Genomic DNA, 20714 nt, shown 5'->3' with positions numbered 1-20714 from the left:
GAGCACAACCTGTGCTCGACTTGAACCAGCACTACTTGAGCTCGACCTAAACGCATAACAAGCATGACCTGTGCTCGACCTGAACGAGCACGACCTGGGCTCTACCTAAACGCATAACGAGCACGACCTGTGCTCGACCTGAACGCATAACGAGCACGACATGAGCTCGATCTAAACGCATAACGAGCATGACCTGAGCACATAACGAGCACGACCTGGGCTCGACCTGAACGAGTACGACTTGGGCTTGACCTGAGCACATAACGAGCTCTACCTGAGAGATCATAATGAGCTCTACCTAAGAACACAAGAGATTAGCGATCTGAACACGCGATTTGAAGTTAAAGATCAGCGATCTGAAGCCGAGGATCAAGATGGCATGGGCGTGCGATCTGCGATCTGGCCACGCGATCGGAGGACTCTGATCGGTGCGATCTACGATCTGGCCACGCGGTTGGAGAATTCTGACGCAGGTTTGAGATCTGAGCACGCCATCAAGGAACTTGGATGCAGGTTTGAGAATCGAACCTGCCTGGGCCACCAAACTGTTGACGCTTGATTTTGGACGCCAACGACTCGCACTGGGAAATGCTGAGCTGACTCAGGAATCACACGTGATGGATCCATGAGATTTGAATATGGAGCTGAGATTATTTATTTTGCAAAAAATATAAATAAAAGATTGGCAAGAGGGGGTTTTTATAGTGGTTCGGATGCTCAACAAGCGACTCTTACATCTACTGTTATTTTATTGATCTCTGACTATTTCTATGATTTTGCTCGTAAGGCATACAAAGATGAATAAATACAGTGTTTACAGAGAGAGAATGGAATGAAGCTCAAATCTAGCACAGCCTCCTTCTTCGGGAAGAGGAGTGCCCATTTATACACTTTTGCACTTAATGTAATGAGTGTTTTACAAGTTGTCTTGACATATGGAAGGCTCTCGTCCATTCATTTCTTGAAATGAGATAGAGTTGGTGTGAATATCTTTGGAGATATGGGCTTGGCAGCTGGTACAATAAAATATTAAATGAGTTGACATAGACGTGACTTTTGAGGCATAACATATAACTCCACTCCAACTAATTGTCAGCTTAGAGCAATATGCAGCACAAACAACAAATATGATCTCTCTATATATATACATATACATAATGTTTAAGGCTGCGTTTGGATGAATATTTTCATCCATATTTTGAGACAGATTTTGAGAATAGTGTTTGGTTCAATATTTAGACAATAGGATCTTCAAAAATTTATTCCAACACTTTTCTGACAGCTTGACCGTTTGAATTTTTTTTTTTTTTTTTTTGCAACCTTCCCCTTTTTCACGCGTTCTCTTTTGACAGCTTATGACACATTTGATTGTTTTTTTGCGGCCTTCCTTTTTCACGCGTTCTGTTTTTCTTCTTTCATGCTGCTTTACCTGTTTTTTTTAGACGAACAAGAGAAGGTTATTATGGTATATTGTGTACTTCATAATTTTATTAGAATGTACAATATGAATGACCGTATTTTCGAACAAACGAATAATAGTATGGGTAATGAACAAGTATATTTTGATCGTCAAAACGGGATAGAATATGAGCGAAATGGAGAAGGACTGAGTCTACCGTAACAAGGTATTATAGACAATATGATGACTGTATGAGATAACATAACGAATGCACTGTAGATAGTATAGTAGACCATGTCGTAGTTGATAATGTAGTATACATGTAAGAATGATTGTAATGGTTGATAATTAGTACTTTTGTTATATATGTATTAATATGATGTTTTTACACAGTTAGATTAGTACTTGAAATTAATATGAGTTTTTGTTTCTTAATATCTACGGGTGACAAAATTACCAATAAAATATTTAGTATTATTAAAATGTAACTTGATAAGTTATATATATAATAATACATTATTTTAATAAAATTCAATAAAATATTATATTAATAAATCATTTATAAAAAAATATATTAATCAAATATTCAATCAAAATACACAACCAAACACATATTTTGTAAATTTTATTCTCGTAATCATAACCCTATCTAACTATCCAATCCTATCCTTAAAATCCTATCCAAAATACTGAACCAAATACACCCTAAGTTATTTTCTGTGTAAAGAGGTTTCTCTACAAAAGCTAGCCGTCTGCAGAGCAGGAGAGACAAAGGTTTAATCCTTTTTCCAGAACGTTAAAAAAAATTCCCTTCTATACACAAATTGATCTAAGTAGTGATGATTTATTAAAAAAAAGAACAATTCGTCCACAGATCTATCCTCACCGTTCTCCAATCTTAGTCTCGCAGCACGTCACGATTGAAAGTGGCACGCATAACAATGACCATCAGAGATTATCTCTAAAGGCAAAAAATGTCACCACGTTTCTATCCAAATTTAGAGCTGTCGTGACGGAACTGTTAAAAACTCAAACTCCTATTACAAAACGCTTCGTTTCATTTATAATAATTGAAGTTTATACTGACCTTGACCATCTTCTCCCACGAATATCACATTCTTTCGCTCTGCAATTCCATGGAATCCAAAGATTTAACAGCTCCGGCGCCCTCACAAACCTCCCAAAACCCAATTCAACCGATATCTAATAACAGAGACTTCTTGAACCATCTAGAAGCGTACCTGGCAAAACGCGATGGTGTGGACAAGCTTCTCAAAATCTCCAGATATGCAACCAAGATCATTTTAGCCTCTTCAGTGCTGCCTGAAACTCTTACTGTAACAGGACGACTCAAGAGCTTCGAGTCCAGCGTGGGACTGAGTCGTAAAGCCTTTCGACTCGGTAAATTCATTCAAGATGTAAACGCTTTGCGAAATTCTGGCATAGATTCCAGAGAAGATCTTGTTCTCTCTATTATTGCGTATGGAGGCGAAGGTTTGTATTATTTTGTTGAACAGTTTGTTTGGTTAGCTAAATCGGGATTGATCGATGCTAAACACTCGCGTAATTTACAAAAGATCAGCGCTTGGGCGGAATTTATTGGTTATATAGGTAGTATTAGCATAAAATTTAAGGATTTGAAGAAGATTATGGAAGACGAAGGGTGTTTGGCATCGACTATTGAGATTGCGATTGCGAGAGGAAATCGATTTAGAGAAGAAGAGCAGAGGATGAAGAAATTGAGAGAGAAGAAGTTGATGAAGAAACTTTCAGTTGTTCAAGATTTGGCTGATGGGTTGATGGCTTTAGCTGATCTTCGTGATGGCAAGGGAACACTTTCGGCTCCGCTTTTTGTGGCCTCTGCCGGTCTTTTATCGGCGATTATTAGTTCTCATAAGAATTGGGTATCTTGCTGAGTTTCACAAGGTACGGTTGTTTCAAAATTTGGGAATTTGTTTCGTTTACTGAATTATGAATTTTATAAAAGATGATTTCATAATGCAGTTATGTGCTTATAGCTGCCTTTGTGACAGTGACCAAGCGTGAAAAGTATTCTTGTACTAGAATCATGAAATGTTGATGTGAACCCGTGAAATTTTTTGGGTTCTTTATACCACTTCATTTCTCAGGAATAAAACTATAGTTGCGGTGGGATGGGATCCATCTTTAACTTTGTTCAATATACTTCACAAGAACAGTTCAATAACCTTTTGTTTCAAATTATATTTAAAGGAAAACTGATGGAGCTTGGTAACATTTTGCATTTGCATTTAACAAAATCTTTCCTGTTGAGTAACTTATTTTGATTCAAAACAAGTACTTTTCCTCTCTATTATCGCATGTGTTGGTTAGGGTTTGTATTATTTTGTTGAACAGTTTATTTGGTTGGCTTATTCGGGTTTGGTCAATCCCAAGCACTTGCAAAACTTTGGAAAAGTTAATGCTTGGGCCAAGTTTATTGGGTGCTTTGGTAGTATTAGCCTTACAAATAGGGATTTGAAGAGGACAGAGGAAGATAGGCACATGTGAAATCAAGTATAAAAGTGGCAATCTCAAGTGGAAATGGTACAAAGAAGAAGAGGAGTGAATGGGGAAGTTAAGAGAGGAGAAGTTGATTAACACACTGCCCTATTATTCAAGATTTGGTTGAGGGATTAATGGAATTGTGAAAGGAAGGTTATTGTAGCCACTATTAGTGGTTGTGCAGGAATTTTATTTGCAGTTATTAGTTCTCGAAAGACTTGGATTTCTTGCCGATTTTGGTGGCCATTAAAGCATGATTTTTGTGTGTTCTTATCATTGGTGGTTTGGCTTTAGTTTAGGTTTTATGATGGTGAAACAAAATTTAATGATGCAGTGATGATGGTTAGCTGAATTGGTATAGCGAGAAAACTTTTTAACCATCACTGTGGGATACACAAAGTGAATTCATTGAAGTTTTTTGGGTTCACCTTTTTCCCAGATCCTTCCTTTAGGTTTGTGCTCATTCTGCTGATGATTAGTTAAATTCATAACCTATTGATGACAGAAAAGATATGACTGCAAGCAATTTGAGAGGTCCTACACTAAAACAAAAAGACAATATGCCAGAGTTTTCTCTGCTGCTTGTTTTTGGTTCTTCATACTGGCTTTATTTTCACATTACAAGTTTTAAACAATTGTGGGTTTGTAATATCAAAGATTTAGTTGCAGAGCAATTGTTGGAGTCAAATATTCTTAGAGATATAAATGCTTGCGTTAGCACACCTCTCTCAGATTTTTTATTCATTTTGATGCAATGTCATGTCGGTATCCTAGTAATCTTCGTTACCACTCAAACTCACAACAGTTGATGTTAAGGCTTATTAAGCTAGAGGCAGTTGGCTCCTCCTTGGAGAGTGTTGTGCTATTACACCAAGATACTTTAATGTGGGCTCGAGTACTATTGCTGCATATAATATTGTGTTTGATTCTCTCCACTTGCTGCAAGTGCTATCTGGCTGTCTGCCAATTTATGTTTTTTCTTCTTCTGGGCTCCAATGCATCACACTGATTTTTTATTACAATTGGCTGATAATGGTACAAGTTACAATTTAAGATGCATCTTTGGGAATATAAATTCCTGACTTTTATTCAACAGAAATCGGAAAAACAAGATTAATAAAATAATGAAGAATTTATAGAATCTGTGTCTTGACGTTTTTACCATATTAGTCCAGACGGAAAACTCTTTCCTCTCTTCTGCTGGTTAGGTCGAAATTAAATTATAGCTACCATGTTCATTTTTTTCTTCATTAGTCTTGGATATTGGTGTGTCTAAATTTGTATTTTCCTACACATTTGGGTTCTTCAGATTTTTCTGTGAGAATCAGCCTGCTTTGACTAAAATAAGAAATTAACTTCTTCTTGCATTAACTAATGCGATTATTGTTCTCCTGATCCTGTGCAATACAGAGCTCCTGTGAACGTGGGTGGATTTGGGAATGTGTTTTGTCCCCTTCTCTAAGGCAAATACGCTTTGTCTTCAATGAATGTTTTATTTGAATTGCTTTCTATTTGGTAATTTCCTTCACTAATGTAATGGACAGAAATATATAGATGGTATTCTCTTCTTTTCTATCTCTCTCGAAGTTGATTTACTTCTTTCTGGTCCGATGACTGCTGACTTGATTTGGTCTTCTCTCATCCAGTATCACTTAGGCCATTTAATGATAAAAGTACTGGCGGTTGTAAGTTGTAACTTTCAGTTTTGTCATGCATGCATGGGTTTGGAGTAAATGCCTCTAACCAGACAGTGACAATGTTGATGTTATTTAGGTGTCTTGATCGTAATCAACTATATAAGTTGGTTATATGTCCATGAAACGAAACAAAAAGTTTAGGAAATAAGATAGCGAGGTGGGGTTTAATTGGGCCCGAAAATCTGTTGTAGACTACTTTCTTAAACCAAAGAAATTCTTTGAATTGAAACCAAAAAAAAAAAAAAAAAGGGGGCAGGCATGGTCCTCTCATCAATTTAAGGGAAGAACTAAATTAGCCGCAATTCTTAATTTTAAGATTGACAAAAAATGGGATTGTGATGACCGTTCAAAGAGGGATAAAATTTAACTGATTAAATGGTAAAAATTAGCGAGGCAGTTGTAATATGGGTATTTCGGTTTGACAAAGCGGTCCAAGCCCAACGAGTCCAATGAAAAGAAGGGATCGGATTTGGATTTGGATTTGGATTAGGATTGGGGTAGCTTGGAGAAAAAGATAAAAGACTAAATAATTTAGTTGGTCCCACAATCGTGGGATGTTCCATCCAACGGCTGTTTTGTAATCTCAGTAATATCTGATGATGAACGCACCAAGTTGAAATCTGAGCTCACCAAGTGGCGTATTTTATGGGGTTTTTCACACACACACTTACCCGCAACCTTCAGGAGAGGTGGACAGAAAGAGATGATGATCCTTTTCTTGGATCTACAATACAAGCTTTCTTATTCCTTGCTCAAACTTGGAAATAACAGTAATGTCTATCCAACAATAAAACTCTAGACCTAATAATTTCCCAATTATTTTAAATAAATCCTAAATAATGGAGTCTGAGATGAAAGACCTGAATTCGAAGCCAGCTAACTCGACAGCCCCCGCTGATGGCCCAACCAAAGACGACAGGCCTCTTCTTAAGCCCGAGTCCACTGAGAGCCTCGAAGAATTGGAGAAGAAATTCGCAGCTTTTGTGCGCAGCGACGTGTTCGGCACCATGGGACGTGGCGAACTCCCATTGTCGGAGAAGGTTCTACTTGGTATCGCTCTGGTCACGCTAGTTCCAATACGAGTGATATTGGCGATGAGCGTATTGGTATTGTATTATTTAATTTGTCGGATTTGTACGCTTTTCTCGGTACCAAATCGGGACGAGGAGCAAGAGGATTACGCTCACTTGGGCGGGTGGAGAAGGAGCGTTATTGTGTGGAGTGGTAGATTCTTGTCTAGAGTAATGCTTTTTGTGCTTGGGTTTTGTTGGATTAAAGAGACTTATAAGATTGCTGATGCTCAAGATAAGTCATCATCTACTCAGGTACTATCCATATGTATTTATGCTTATGCTTATGCTAATGCAAATAATTTATTACTTCACTTTACATTAGCTAGTTAGAGAGTGTAGTGGCATTTAATTTTTCTTCTCTCTGTTTCATTAATTTTTGACAGAGTGAGGTCAATAATCAAGTTGAAGAACCTGAAAGACCTGGTGCTATTATATCTAATCATGTATCATATTTGGATATTTTGTATCACATGTCTTCTTCTTTTCCGAGTTTTGTTGCCAAGGTTTGTTAATTACTTATGCTGGCTTTTATTAGCTTTAGGTCACCTTTTGGTGTTGTTACTGACTTGTTTCTCTTTTTATTTTGTCAAATTTGATTCTGGATTTTGTTGATGAAGAGATCAGTCGCAAAACTTCCTCTAGTTGGTCTCATCAGGTTAGTTCACTTCATACTACATCCTTCAAATTTAGCTCTGGTTTGTCAATACAACAAAATATTTAATAAAGTTTAGCTCTTGTTTCTCCTCAGATTTTTTCACATCAAATCTATTTGTTACAGAAAGTATCTTATTTTTTTGCTTATTCCAATTGATTGGAAATGCATATTTTTGTATTTTTTTGGGAAGTGAGATGGGGTGTTCTTAAGGACTACCCATCTTTTCTTAAAAATTTTCAATTTAAGAAAAAATCATCTGTTGGTAGTTTTCTTGCATTGTGCTGCTTTACCTTCATGGCTTGTTGCACTTTTATGTTGTGTTTTTTTGTTTAAGGAATAGTGTGCATTGGGTAAGAGTTTCAATTCTTATGACTTCTTATTGACAGCAAGTGCCTCGGTTGTGTCTATGTTCAGCGGGAGTCTAAATCATCTGATTTCAAGGGTGTTTCAGGTAGATATAAATCATTGACGTTTATGTGTTTTTTGCAATTTATTTTGAATTTTTTTATTATCAAAATGCATGTATTTTTGTGTTTTAACCAATTTTGTGTTGGGAAGGTTTTGGAAGCATAAGTAGCTCATATCATACTATGATGCCATGTCAGCACTTTTAAATAGTACCGTACTGTAGCAAGAAGCTCCTTGAGTTTTATGATACATCCTGAATAGAAATAAATTAAAAACAGTACAAAAGTTAGATGTTTGTCATGTTATATATGCAGCACCCTTGCAATATAACCACAAGTTAAGGGTGCCCAATTCATCTGTATAACATATGGCGCTTCTGCCAGTATGTCTGTGTTATTTGACTCATCAGGCTAGGATCTTGTTGCCTAGGCTATTAAGAAGGTGATTGGCTCCCCAGCTGTAGGGAAGAAACAAAGTCATCATATGACTTAAGTTCTACTTGCATTTGAAGTCCAATTGCTGAATCGCTCTCTTTTGCTGGCAGGTGTTGTGACTGAAAGAGTTCAAGAAGCTCATCGGGATAAGTCTGCTCCAATGATGATGCTATTTCCGGGTCAGGGTTATAGGATCTTGTTCATACGTTTTTCTCTGTTATTTCTCTTAAGTTTATGCTGCATATTACATAAATTGCTTTGGTATTATTTGATATTCTCTGCTTTCCTATTTGCCATAGCACTCTGTTGAAATCTCGGAGAAAATCCAAATGATAAATAAATGAATAAGCGTAAGGATTTTTTCTGTGGAACTGAGTATGTTTCCTATATCTAAACATTCAACCATGACACTAGTCATCGTAACACTGATGGTATAGCTCAACTTAAATCTACTGTTTTTGTACCCATGACCAAATTGATAAAATTTAAGAGCATTTGCACTTGACTTACATGTATTTGCCTAGTTTCCTATCAGTTATTGATTTTATCATCAATTTCATTGCAGAAGGTACAACTACAAATGGTGACTTTCTACTTCCATTCAAGACTGGTGCATTTTTAGCAAGAGTTCCTGTGCTTCCTGTGATTCTCAGGTATCCTTACCAGAGATTCAGTCTTGCCTGGGATTCAATATCTGGGGTATGTTTTTTTCGTGCAACTTGTACATTTATGGGTTACCACAATCTCATATAATGAAAGCTGATTTGTTCCCTGATTTCCTAATAGTGGATACAATATATAGTGCCATATGTTTTCTGTAACTCTCTACTAAACCATAGTCTACAGATTCTCCGGTTTTGGTCATTAAATGGTGGCTTGGCATTGGATGAATCTTATATTTCTAGTTGTTTGGATGCTGACAGTGGAATTCTTAGTTTAAAAAATGATTGTGAATTTCTCTTGAGTTTCATAAGTTTATTACAGCCAAGGGAGACCCAATGCTTGCAGTTTAGAGTTTGGTACGTACCTTTAAATACCAGGGTGCATACAGAAAAAGGTCTTATGGTTTGTCTTGCATTGAGATGTTCAGTTAAAAAAGGCAACTTGTTGGATCTGATCATTACAAGATGTAAAAAAAAGTAGGTCTACTTTGGGTTGCTTAACTAACTCTTCTTCTCCTTGTTGACAAAGGCATTGAGTAAAAAATTCCCTCTAGAGCGTATATTTGTCTAATTGCTTATAATCCTTGTCTATGATAATCATAATCTCCTTGTACTATATCCTGTGTATTAATAAATATCAGGTGGTGATATACTTTTTCATCATATTTAAAATTTGTTTTTGTTAATGCAAATATGTATTTCTATTTGTAGGCACGCCATGTCCTTTTTCTTCTCTGCCAATTTGTAAATCATATAGAGGTGACCAGGTTACCTGTCTACTACCCGTCACAGCAAGAGAAGGATGATCCAAAACTCTATGCTGAAAATGTTCGAAGGTTGATGGCTGGCGAGGTATGCGTTTCCTTCAATTTTAACCATTAGAAGTTTGAAAAATTGAGGTACCATGATTTCAACCATTTTTTCTTCACAGCCTGCATAAAAGCTGACTTTCAACTAGAAACTTATCTTAGAAGACTCATGAAACTTAGAGGGCTTCACCATGACTACTCTTGGAAGGCTAATGTATCAATGCTAATAACCTTGATGCTTTGTAAAACTTAACCTTGATGCTATAACATTATTGTTGGGAGTTAGGACCTCAGATATGGTATAGGGAATTAGTATCCATTGGATAAAATTTACTTAAATAAGAGAAGATCATTAATATTCTTGTAAAATGCACAAGCAGATCATTAACATTTTTGTAAAAATCCGCAATGTATTAGAAAGAGGAACTGGATTTGAGCTTGACAGGACAATTATAGAAGGTAAAGCCATAACAACTGTGATAGAAAGATTATAACTAAAGAGATGTCAGAGTATATCTTTCTTAAGTTTTGCTTGCCATTGGGTTTTGTATTCTGAAGCGCTGGAACTCCTCTAGAGTTGCTTGTATTGTGGTGATGTGGTCTGTACTGTGGTGTTGACTTTTTTTTTGAAACGGTGGTCTTTATTGTTATTAGCACCACCACAGCTTGAATTGGCATTTGTATCGACATGAATTTGTTTCTGTTTCTGCTTTTCTTGCAGGGTAATTTGATAATGTCAGATATTGGGCTTGCTGAAAAGCGAATATATCATGCTGCTCTCAATGGTAATAATAGCCTGCCTAGTGTTTTGCATCAGAAAGACGATTGATAATTTCTTGGCCTCGCTCCCAAATGTTATCTAGTCTCAGTTGAGAGTTTCTTAGTTTCTATTGGCATTTTCTCATGAGTGCACAGCTAAAACAGGCAGTGGTTGTGTCTCCCCTTCTTACTCAAAGAGAAACTGGTGTGCCATTATTGTCTTGTAATTTCTTGTATGGAAAATGTGGTCATTGAATACAGTTTTAGTTGTGGTGGTTGAATTCAACTTCTGAGATTTGGTTATATGTCCAACGTTAATGCTTAATAAGTTAACTATTTGATGCCCTGACACACTTTTAGACAGAAGTATGCACCTGTAAATCTGAATCATTTCTTTCGTGTTCCTGCAGGTTTGTTTTCCCCATGCTAATTCGGATTGGCCGTCTGTAAATTCATTGTATGATTCTATTATTTATGAAAAAAAAGATTAAAAGTGATTTAGAAAATCTGTGCAGAACAATTGTTTTAATTGTCATCAGTTGACAACATATTACCTCAATGTTGAAGTACAGTGGTGGAGCTAAACTAGCGTTTTCAAAGAAGGGCTGCCTCTGATGTTTCCACATTTAGCAGTTAATAGACATCCAGGAAGTTGATATGTTCGTTTATGAGATGGCTTTTAGGTATTGTGATTGGTGCTACTTGGTCTTCAATGTTGAGTTTAATGCTTAGAAACAGAGGCTGCCTTTGTATTGGCTGAGATGCGCTCCTTGACAAGGGACTCAGGAGCGACTCATCACATTTCTTATGGTGGGGTCATATCCATTGGATTTTTGAGCAAGTGTTTGTTCCTGTAAATTAGTACTGGCGGGTTCGGCATTTGCAATTTTGCATGAATTTCTAAATTATGACCTCTTAATTACTGCCATGACTCAAGGTTCTGAGCTTTAAAAGAAATATTAGGGTTCAAATGCTCTGCAGTGCTGTTCGTTCAATTGATCTATCAAATTTTGTACTACCCTGGACCTACACAAAAGCAACATTCATCATCTCCGTGTTTTTTGAAGGTCCAAAAATGGAATAACATATTTGTTTTTTAATATGGTATAAAATTAAATTGTTATACAATCGCTTTCATTACTTTACATAGTGATGCAGATTCATTGATCAATCGCAACTATTAAATTAATAGATTTGAACAACTTACATCAAATTTCTTCATTAATTTTTAGATACGCATATAATTCTAATTTCTAATTATTGAGATTTGAGAGTGCTTGAATCTAATTATTAAAACTTACATTAGATAATTTATTAAGAAAAAATTAACCTTTCGATCAGTTTTATTTCGAGTCCTAATGTTCAAACTGATTTAAAAGAGTTCTAAATCTGGAACCCTCACTGCGCGCAATTTTTTTTTTCTTTCTGCAACAGCTCTTGAATATGAACCTAGAGAAAAGCCTTTGAACCCTGTGAACTGGGCCGGACCCCAATATAATCCGCATGTTCTCATAAGTCACGCCTAGATAACAAGCGTCAAATTTGACAGTATTTACAAATTGATGAACAATCTCTAGTAGCACAAATGATGCAGAATTTCTACAGACAGCTATTTGCCAAGAACATTAATAAATGACATGAAAAATAACACTCGAGTTATGAGCACAATGTACATTTCAAAGATGGCAACGCCATTGATCCATCGAGATTCTTCTTTGATCAGTTGCTTGCCATCTTAGTAGTTTCTAACAGCAGAGGCCAAACCAAGGCAACCATCAATCCGAAAACTTGCAAAACCAAAAGAATATAAGTGATGGCAGCCTTCTCATGTTGGCATTTATGTAAACAAATCTCTGTAATCAAGCTTAGGGANGCATTGCAACATGTGATGGTTTACGGATGAGATTGAGACAGCCACGCTCTCAAATTTCAATTTATTACGAGCTTTCCAAAATGTAGTAAAGAACTACATGTGCTTATAACCCCAAGGGGCGGCAGTTAATGAGGTTTGTTCATTTCCTTGAGTTTCTGAGTTCAAACCTTAGGGTTACTTACCACAATAATATTGTGGCTTACTTGATCCTTTGGGCTTGTAGGGTGTTCAATAGATTTTAGGGATTTGTTGAGATGCATGCAAACTGGTCTGAATACCCCGATTACCAAAAATAAATAAATAAATAACTATATGTGCTATAGATAGCCAAATATTAAAGAACTACATGTAGATAGAAATAATATTTAAGTCAAATAGTCCCTTCACATAAAATTTAGATTTTATTTTTATTCATGGCTCTTATACTAAGTAAATTATCACATGACTTGAAAGCTAGGGGAACTAGAATATAACGATTGAACAAATCTTGACTTTACATGAGTTAATTAAAATATAAATTAAAATCTTTTAAAACTTAAGTAATTATTTTTTGAGAAATTCCTCTATATAGCCATCTTCACTAATTTAAAGTCAAAAAATGTCAAGGTTTTGTTTAAAAGACAAAAGTAGTCATAAAATAATGTGAGTTAACCTAATTGCTTTTAATAAAAAATTACAAGGACAAAAGTAGTCGGAAACACAATCTAGTATGCACTACAAGGAAAATGGACTACAGTAACATGCAAAAAATATTACCATAAGTAAATAGTAACATGTATAAGGATGCTATGACAGCTCATGTTACTAAAAAGTAAACATTAGTAATACTTTCTGTATTTTACTATTCATTTTAGTAACTGCAATAAAATATTGTTGTTAAATATATTGTAACATTTATTCGTAGTTACGAATGGTTTTAAGTAATACTACATAAATGCTATAAATAAGTTTTCTGTAACATTCTTAATCTATTATAGTTTAGTTTTTTTGTAACACTCTCAAAATGTTATAGATAACAAATTTATAACATTTTAAGATTGTTACAAATTGGTTTTTCTTAACATTGTTGAAATGCTATGGAAGAATTCTAAATAACATGTAAAAAGTGCTACCAAAGTTTTAAAAAGTGTAATAAATAGATATTCATTGCATTTTGTAAATGTTACAAAATTATTTTCCATAACATTTTGAAAATGCTATCAATGTTATAGCATATATAAAAACTGTGAGAGTTGTTATTTTAATAATATAAATTATAAACAATGATACACTAATTTTTCACAGAACATTTCATTGATGATGAACCTTCATATACAAAAAGTTTGCATATATGCCTAATAAATAGGCACCCAACATCCATAAAATCTAATACCTAGATGATTGGAAAATTAACTATGAATAATAGTTAATACTTTTCAATCATTCAAAAAAATCTAACAACAAAAACCATCATGCATACCATCTTCCATTCCCAATTGTGTTTTACCAAAAAAGTACTCTTGCATTTTCACAACCTACAAAACCATTAATAAAAAAAAACATCTTCGAAGGGTACGTTTGTTTAGTTATTTTGAGTATTATTTTTGAAATATTATTGTAAAGTTGAATTGGGTTATTATTTCGAGAATAGGATTTAAAAAAAAAAAAATGTGTTTGATAGAATATTTAGTTGGGTTATTATTACGAAAATATGATTTGGTGTTTGCTAAAATATTCAGGATAGTATATTAGAGTTAAATAAATTGTAAAAAAATTATTTGGTATATTTTTTTTATAAAGGATTTATTGATAGAACTCTTTATTGCTTTTTGTTAATATTAATTTATTACTATAGCCTAAAAACTTATCAATTAACGTTTTAATATTATTAAATATTTAATTGTTAATTTTGTAATCACTAACTTAAAGACAACTTTAGAACTATTAGTTTCAAGTACTAATACATCATTTAAAAACACCACATTAATACATCTCTGATGAAGCTGCTGATTGTCAACCCTTAGAATCATTTATACAGCTATACTTCATTAATAACTATGACATCGGTCATATGTTCTTCCCACATTTCAGCCGTTATGTTATCCCGCACATGCGCCATGTCGTCAATAATACGTTGCTGCGGTTGACTCGATCTCTCCCCATTTCCTTCATTTGCTGCCTCATTTTGGTCGTGCAAATATACTTCCTCAGTAGACTGTTCGAGATTTCATCCTGCATATTGTACCTTCTAATAAAATTATGAAGTACATAACAACCCCTCTGGATCATTTCGATTATGATGGCGATCATGTAGATGGTAAGGATCTCGTCTATGAGGGGCAAGGAACCCCCCTCTATTTGCATAACCCGCATCAACCAAATAGTATTTACCTGTAATCGAACCACACATGTTATTTGATATGTCAATCCAAAAAAACGGGAGCAAATACACTATAATACGTAAAGAAGCTAGTTGTACCTAGTGGAGGCTGTGGGATTAATCCAGAATTAGGATCATCAAGAACCAAATTTAAAACCTTTAAGTCGTGGGCGGATTCTTCCCAGCCAGTGACGACATAAGTAAACATCATCCTGAAGTCACATACAATCATGACATTCTGCAACAACATTCCTTTACAATTCTGGAATACACCGGCCAACTCAGTTAGAACCCCAGCATCGACATGTGTGCCATCAATCACCTCTATGTCCTGTGAACAAAAGATAACATTCAATAATATCAACCGATTGTCAACATAAATAACACAACGAACTGAAGTATCTACAAATAATAATAATAATAATAATAATAATAATAATAATAATAATATAGTAAAACCTCTTTATAATGATACTCTATATAGAAATAAACTCTACATAATCATAAAAAAATTTATTCCCAATTCGGAATAGTTATAAATAAGAATAAACTCCACATTGTAATAAGTTATAATTATTATAATTCCCGTCCTAAGGAAAATTGTCTCCACATAGTAATAATTATCTATATATTGCAAAAAAAAATATGTTATGTTACATTAAGGGTTTAAGATGAAATAAAATATTTATTTAAAATTGTTTGGGACAATGATTTATGTTTTAGAGTTGTTACCACATCTTTTAACTTGCGGGTACATTACTCCAAAATATTTCTAGCTTCTCAAGCATACTTAGAGCGTCTTGACACAAAAAATTTTGTATTTCCGTACTATCATCCTCATGATTATTTCATTTCTCTTATTGTCAAATTATAGCAATAATTTCTTCTTCAATTAAAGCATACATAACTTGTTGCTCATTTGGATGATTGAGAAAGACATTAATATCCATTCGATTAGTGTAGTGACGTTGTGGAATCTGGTCACTCAATTATACAATAACTCTTTTATTCTCCTTATCCACTTCATTTGTAACTTGCAATTCATCGACACCGGGAGTCCTAATTTTGCAATGCTTAAAATAATTGGCAATTGTTTGTGGCTTTACATCAATTGACCATGCAATAACTGCATTTACAATTCTATCAAGGACACTTATCTTTGTTGGTTCTAAGACATGATCTTCTATCCGTTTCAAAAATAGGCAATTGAAGCGCTAAATTGAAACCTGAGTACTATTAAAACATGAATTGAAATCCTAATATTGTACTACCAAAACATGAATTATGAAATAAGAAATTTTTGTAACAACACCTCTATTAAGTTATAACCTCCTTATAGTAATAAAATTAGTTATTCCCACCATTATGATTATAGAGAGGTTTTACTGTAATACAATAATATTTTTGGTTGGTTGATATTTCCTCTGGAACTTCAATGAAGTACGGTGCCTTGATAAACTTTGTCTGCAACCCACATATCACGTTGCAAACTTTACCCACATATCTAGAGATTGTCTCACTCGAATGTTGAAAATCCTTCATAATAGTATTGTATGTCCCGTTTTTTCCAACGGTTGTAAAAAATATCATTACATGTTCTTCAATAGTCATTGTCTTAGAGTCTCGCAAATTCCCTTGCTGCGCCAAAATGTAACATAAGTATCTAAAGCATTGTTTATCCATGCGACACTTTGCAAATATTCTATCAAAATGGCCATTAAGTACTTCCAACATGTTATTGTCATGGTCATGGTTGTCAAAACGTGTATCGTATCGTGTATTGAAAACCTAATTTTCCGAATCGCGTATTATATCGTAGGATACATCTTTTTCAAAAATATTAATAAAATAATAAAATTTTTCTAAAAATTAATATCATTCCAAAGATTAATTAAAGAATTTTGTGGTATTATTGGCTTTAAATTATGGTATTACATAATCAAAATTAAGAATCTATATCATTTTCTCTCAACCATTAATATTATTTCCAAGATCAATGTCAATATTTATATCTCCACTTGTATTATAATTATCATGCAAAATAGGCAACACATGTTCCTCTTCACTTTCTTCATGAAAAATAGGTAAATTTGGCAGGTTTTAGTGAACCAGGTTGGGTGACCTGGATCCAACCCGAAATTTTTTTTGGGCCTTTGGCCTAAATTAATAAAATCGTATCAATTTGTATCGATATTTTTAAGGATACGTATCATATCGTATGATACATATCAATGTATAAAAATGTTGAAGATACACTCTCTGATACGTATCGTTGGTGACCCGTATTAAATCGTATCGTAAGATACATATCTCGTATCGTAGGATACTAATAACCATGATCATGGTTGTCAAATCGGGTATCGTATCGTGTATCGAAAACCTAATTTTTCGAATCGTTTATCGTGTATCGTATCATAGGACGCCTTTTCCAAAAAAAATTAATAAAATAATAAAAAATTTCTAAAAATTAATATCATTCCAAAGATTAATTAAAGAATTTTGTGGTATTATAGGCTTTAAATTATAGTATTACGTAATCAAAATTAATTACAAAATTAAGAACTTATATCATTTCCTCTTATTCATTCATATCATTTCTAAGATCAATGTCAATATCTATATCTCCACTTGTATTATTATTATTATCATGCAAAATGGGGCAACACATGTTCCTCTTCACTTTCTCCATGAAAAAATGGTAAATTTAGGCAGGTTTTAGTGAATTGGGTTAGGTGACCCAGATCTGATCCGAAATTTTTTCGGCCTTTAGCCCAAATTAATAAAGTCGTAGCGATATTTTTAAGGATACGAATGGATACGTATTGTATCGTAGGATACATATCAACATATCGAAATATTTAAGATACACTCTGATACATATCGTTGGTGACCCATATCGAATCATATCGTAAGATACATATCGCGTATCGTAGGATACTAATAACCATGGTTATTGTGACCAGTTAATGCGGATGTATGTTATAATTGTCGTCCATGTGTTTCAAAGTCTGTTTCCAACGCGGCACTTTTTTAAAACCTGGACTAGACAGGCCGGTTCGACCGAGACTTGGGTTCAACTTCTGTCCGGGTTAATATTAAAACAGGTAATAATCAAAAAATCGCTTCTGACCGTTAATGGACCTGTTAAATAGTACAAACCGACCGGTCCAACCAGCCCAAAGTTTAATCTGTTTCACTATTTGAGCCCTTAAAGAAAACCTAATCGTCATCCCTTTCATTCTCCATTTCTTTTCTAAGTTTCAGTCGAGCTAGCTGCAACAGCAAAACGTGGGAGATTCTCTTCATCTTTTTCTTCTTCATCTTCTTTTAACTTCCAATTACATCTCCAATCGTCGAATCTTCTTCATCTTCTTTAACTTCAACTTCAACAACGGTGAGTGAAACTCGGGAGATTCTCTTCATCTTCTTTATTGATTTTGCTGTAAAGCTAGTGTTTCTGGGTTCTAGTGGCTGTTTTTGTCCTCTTGTTGGGTGCGTCTCTGCGAAGTTATTTTTTTTCCCTTTTGGTGCTAGGCTTCAACCATTTACTGGGTGGTCTCTTTTTGCTGGTGCGCTAGTGCTGGTGCTTTGGTGTTGGGTTGGTTTTGCCTGCTGTTTTTGCTTTTTAGCAGATTTGGGAGGTTGTTTCTCTTGTTTGAGTGGGTGCCCTTAGGACTTTAGGCAGATTTTTGAGCTCTGGCTTTGATAAGGGCTTGTTTTGTCTCTCTAGTTTGTTTTGTGAAGGAGTAGGCTGTTTTTTTGTGTATTTTTTTTTTTTTTTATATGATTACTAGTTACCGAAAAAAAGAAAAAGTCAAAGAAGCACATCGGAGGGTGATGGTTGCGACGTCCAGAACAGGTGGTAGCCATTACCTTGCTCAGGCGAATGAAAGGGCAGCAGTTCCGTATTTTAATAAGATTGATCTCTTTTGTCTTTGTAACATCAACATCTAGAAGCTTAGGGTTAAATGTTGACAGGCCCAACCGATAGTCCAACCGGTTGGACCAGTCGACCCAAGACCCAGGCAACATACCGGATTTCTCAACGGGTCAGTTTTTAAAACAGTGCAACGCAGTAACTGTGCACAATGCAATCACAACATCTACCAAAATTTCCCTTTTTCATTAGCATCAATTCGGTTACGAGCTCTATGCCTAGACGACGCCATCTAAACCTATACATTTGTAAAACATGGATCATCAATTCATATTGTTGTGGTACTTAGAAAAATATAACATTCAATATTTATTTGTACTTCCAATCTCAAACTTATATGAAACCTACTCTCACATTAAAACAGTAGCACATTGTATAAGTACATACAATAGCAAACATAATTACGTCGAAACTAAATCAAGATGCTACAAAAAATAAACAACCGTATAAAGGATTAGTGCCCACTGGTTAGTACAAAATTGTGAGACTACACGTAGGACAAACAAGCTCATCCTAATCAATTTGAAAACCTAGTATAAACCCAATTTAACCTATGCTCAGGTGGCAATTGTACGAATACCTCCCTAAACCTTGGATTTTCATACAAGTATTTGACAACTTTGTTATATATATTTGTATGAACTTGCATAGACGTTAAAATGTCCATACAGTTGGACATGGAAAATGGATTAGATAGAGCACTGGAGTTCTCTCTGACCCCCTCATCTTCACTACGATTTGCAGCCCTGGATCCCCTACTCCTATCGACAAGTATGTCTACCAGTCTGCCAATCACATCCACAAGTTCTTGTCTTTGGTCGAATTTCTTCCTCCTCTTCTTGGGTCGTCCATGTGTTCCAAATTCTATTTCCAACGCGGCAAATGCACACAATGCAGCCGCAACATCTACCAGAATTTTTGTTTCTTCATCAGCATCATTTTGGTTACGAGCTCTACGCCTAGACGACGCCATCTAAACCTATACATTTGTAAAACATTAATCATCACTTCATATTCTTGTGGTACTTAGGAAAATATAACATTCAATATTTAACTGTACTTCTAATCTCGAACTTATATGAAACATGCTCTCACATTAAAACAGTAGCATATTGTATAAGTACATACAATAGAAAATATAATTACATCGAAACTATATGAAGATGCTGCAAAACATAAACAACCGTTTAAGGGATCAATGCCCACTGGTTAGTACAAAATTGTGAGACTACACGTAGGACAAACAGGCTCATCCTCATCCAAAAAACAACAGTACTAAACTATATTTCTAAATATTGAATAAATTACCACACCCCAACACATAAAAAAATAAAATAAAATAAAATAAAACCTCCCAAGTGAAAGTAAATTCCCAAATGTGAATGTGATCCCGAACTTGATTGGATTAAAGAAAACAAGCATTGACTGTGATATGAGGAAAGATAACAGTGAAAAAGAGTAATAACATGCACTGTCTGCCTTGAAAAACAAGGTAGTCAATCCCTTTTCTGAAGAAGTAGTGAAGTACTCCATTAAATTGATATAAAGATGAAGGATACATGAAATTCTGTCTTTGAACATTAATTGAAAGCACCCGGAAGAAGAGAGTTTGCGTTTTTCATTTTTTTTTTTTTTTTTTCTATTTCCTCATTTTGCTTCTTTGGCAAAATTGACATAAAAAATCACAAAAGATAAGTCATTAGAAACAGTGAAACTCAGCCATGTCACACTCCATCATGTGGCAGAATGAATAAAGTTGAACCGAATGATTATCCTACCAAAGAAATTCAAAGAGTGGAAAGAAACCAACAGAAAAAGCAAATGCAAACACAATTCCACCACCAGGAGAATCCAAGAAACATGCAATCTTCTTTTAATGCTAAAAACTTCAAAATCCAACCAAAGATACCACCACAAGTAAAGTAGGGTTCATTTCAACAACAGCATTCTTCTTTTACTTCACTCAAAATAACACCCCAACCTAAAAGCAGAATCCAATTACATGAATCAGATTTTGGTAAAGGATCATATTTCCTTAACTGAATTTTTGATGCAAATACAACATCACATTTCCCCTAATGGGTATTTCAAAATTACCTGTCCGATAACATTGCCAAACCCTCCAA

The 20714-nt window shown here is 34.7% G+C and overlaps 2 protein-coding genes across 3 annotated transcripts; both read left to right on the top strand.

The window, feature by feature from the left end:
* The first annotated feature begins 2317 nt into the window (after positions 1-2317).
* On the top strand, positions 2318-5605 carry LOC116143938 (peroxisomal membrane protein 11A-like). The gene is made up of 2 exons (XM_031429381.1): positions 2318-3325; positions 5333-5605. Exon 1 carries the CDS (start codon positions 2536-2538, stop codon positions 3313-3315), a length of 780 nt encoding a protein of 259 aa, XP_031285241.1. The 5' UTR covers positions 2318-2535; the 3' UTR covers positions 3316-3325; positions 5333-5605.
* Positions 5606-6264: 659 nt separating this feature from the next.
* LOC116143937 (lysophospholipid acyltransferase LPEAT1-like) lies at positions 6265-11502 on the top strand. Of its 2 annotated transcripts, XM_031429379.1 has the most exons (10): positions 6265-6944; positions 7076-7195; positions 7310-7347; positions 7734-7798; positions 8300-8368; positions 8755-8888; positions 9563-9703; positions 10382-10445; positions 10830-10876; positions 10992-11502. In XM_031429379.1, exons 1-9 carry the CDS (start codon positions 6459-6461, stop codon positions 10847-10849), a joined length of 1137 nt encoding a protein of 378 aa, XP_031285239.1. In that variant the 5' UTR covers positions 6265-6458; the 3' UTR covers positions 10850-10876; positions 10992-11502. The 2 variants fall into 2 exon arrangements, with proteins under 2 accessions (XP_031285239.1, XP_031285238.1); XM_031429378.1 differs by lacking the exons at positions 10830-10876; positions 10992-11502 and having other exon boundaries at positions 10382-10722.
* Positions 11503-20714: the final 9212 nt, after the last annotated feature.

The sequence above is a fragment of the Pistacia vera genome, unplaced genomic scaffold, assembly GCF_008641045.1.
Source record: "Pistacia vera cultivar Batoury unplaced genomic scaffold, PisVer_v2 Contig435, whole genome shotgun sequence".
Classification (NCBI taxonomy): Eukaryota; Viridiplantae; Streptophyta; class Magnoliopsida; order Sapindales; family Anacardiaceae; genus Pistacia; species Pistacia vera.
This window is presented reverse-complemented; position numbering and strand designations above follow the sequence as displayed.

Bases quoted from the DNA above. Each gene is read 5' to 3' on its own strand.
- LOC116143938 (XM_031429381.1), top strand. From the start codon at position 2,536: ATGGAATCCAAAGATTTAACAGCTCCGGCGCCCTCACAAACCTCCCAA.
- LOC116143937 (XM_031429378.1), top strand. From the start codon at position 6,459: ATGGAGTCTGAGATGAAAGACCTGAATTCGAAGCCAGCTAACTCGACA. The intron at 7,348-7,733 runs GTTAGTTCACTT...TCTTATTGACAG, and splicing joins CCTCTAGTTGGTCTCATCAG to CAAGTGCCTCGGTTGTGTCT. The intron at 9,704-10,381 runs GTATGCGTTTCC...CTTTTCTTGCAG, and splicing joins GAAGGTTGATGGCTGGCGAG to GGTAATTTGATAATGTCAGA.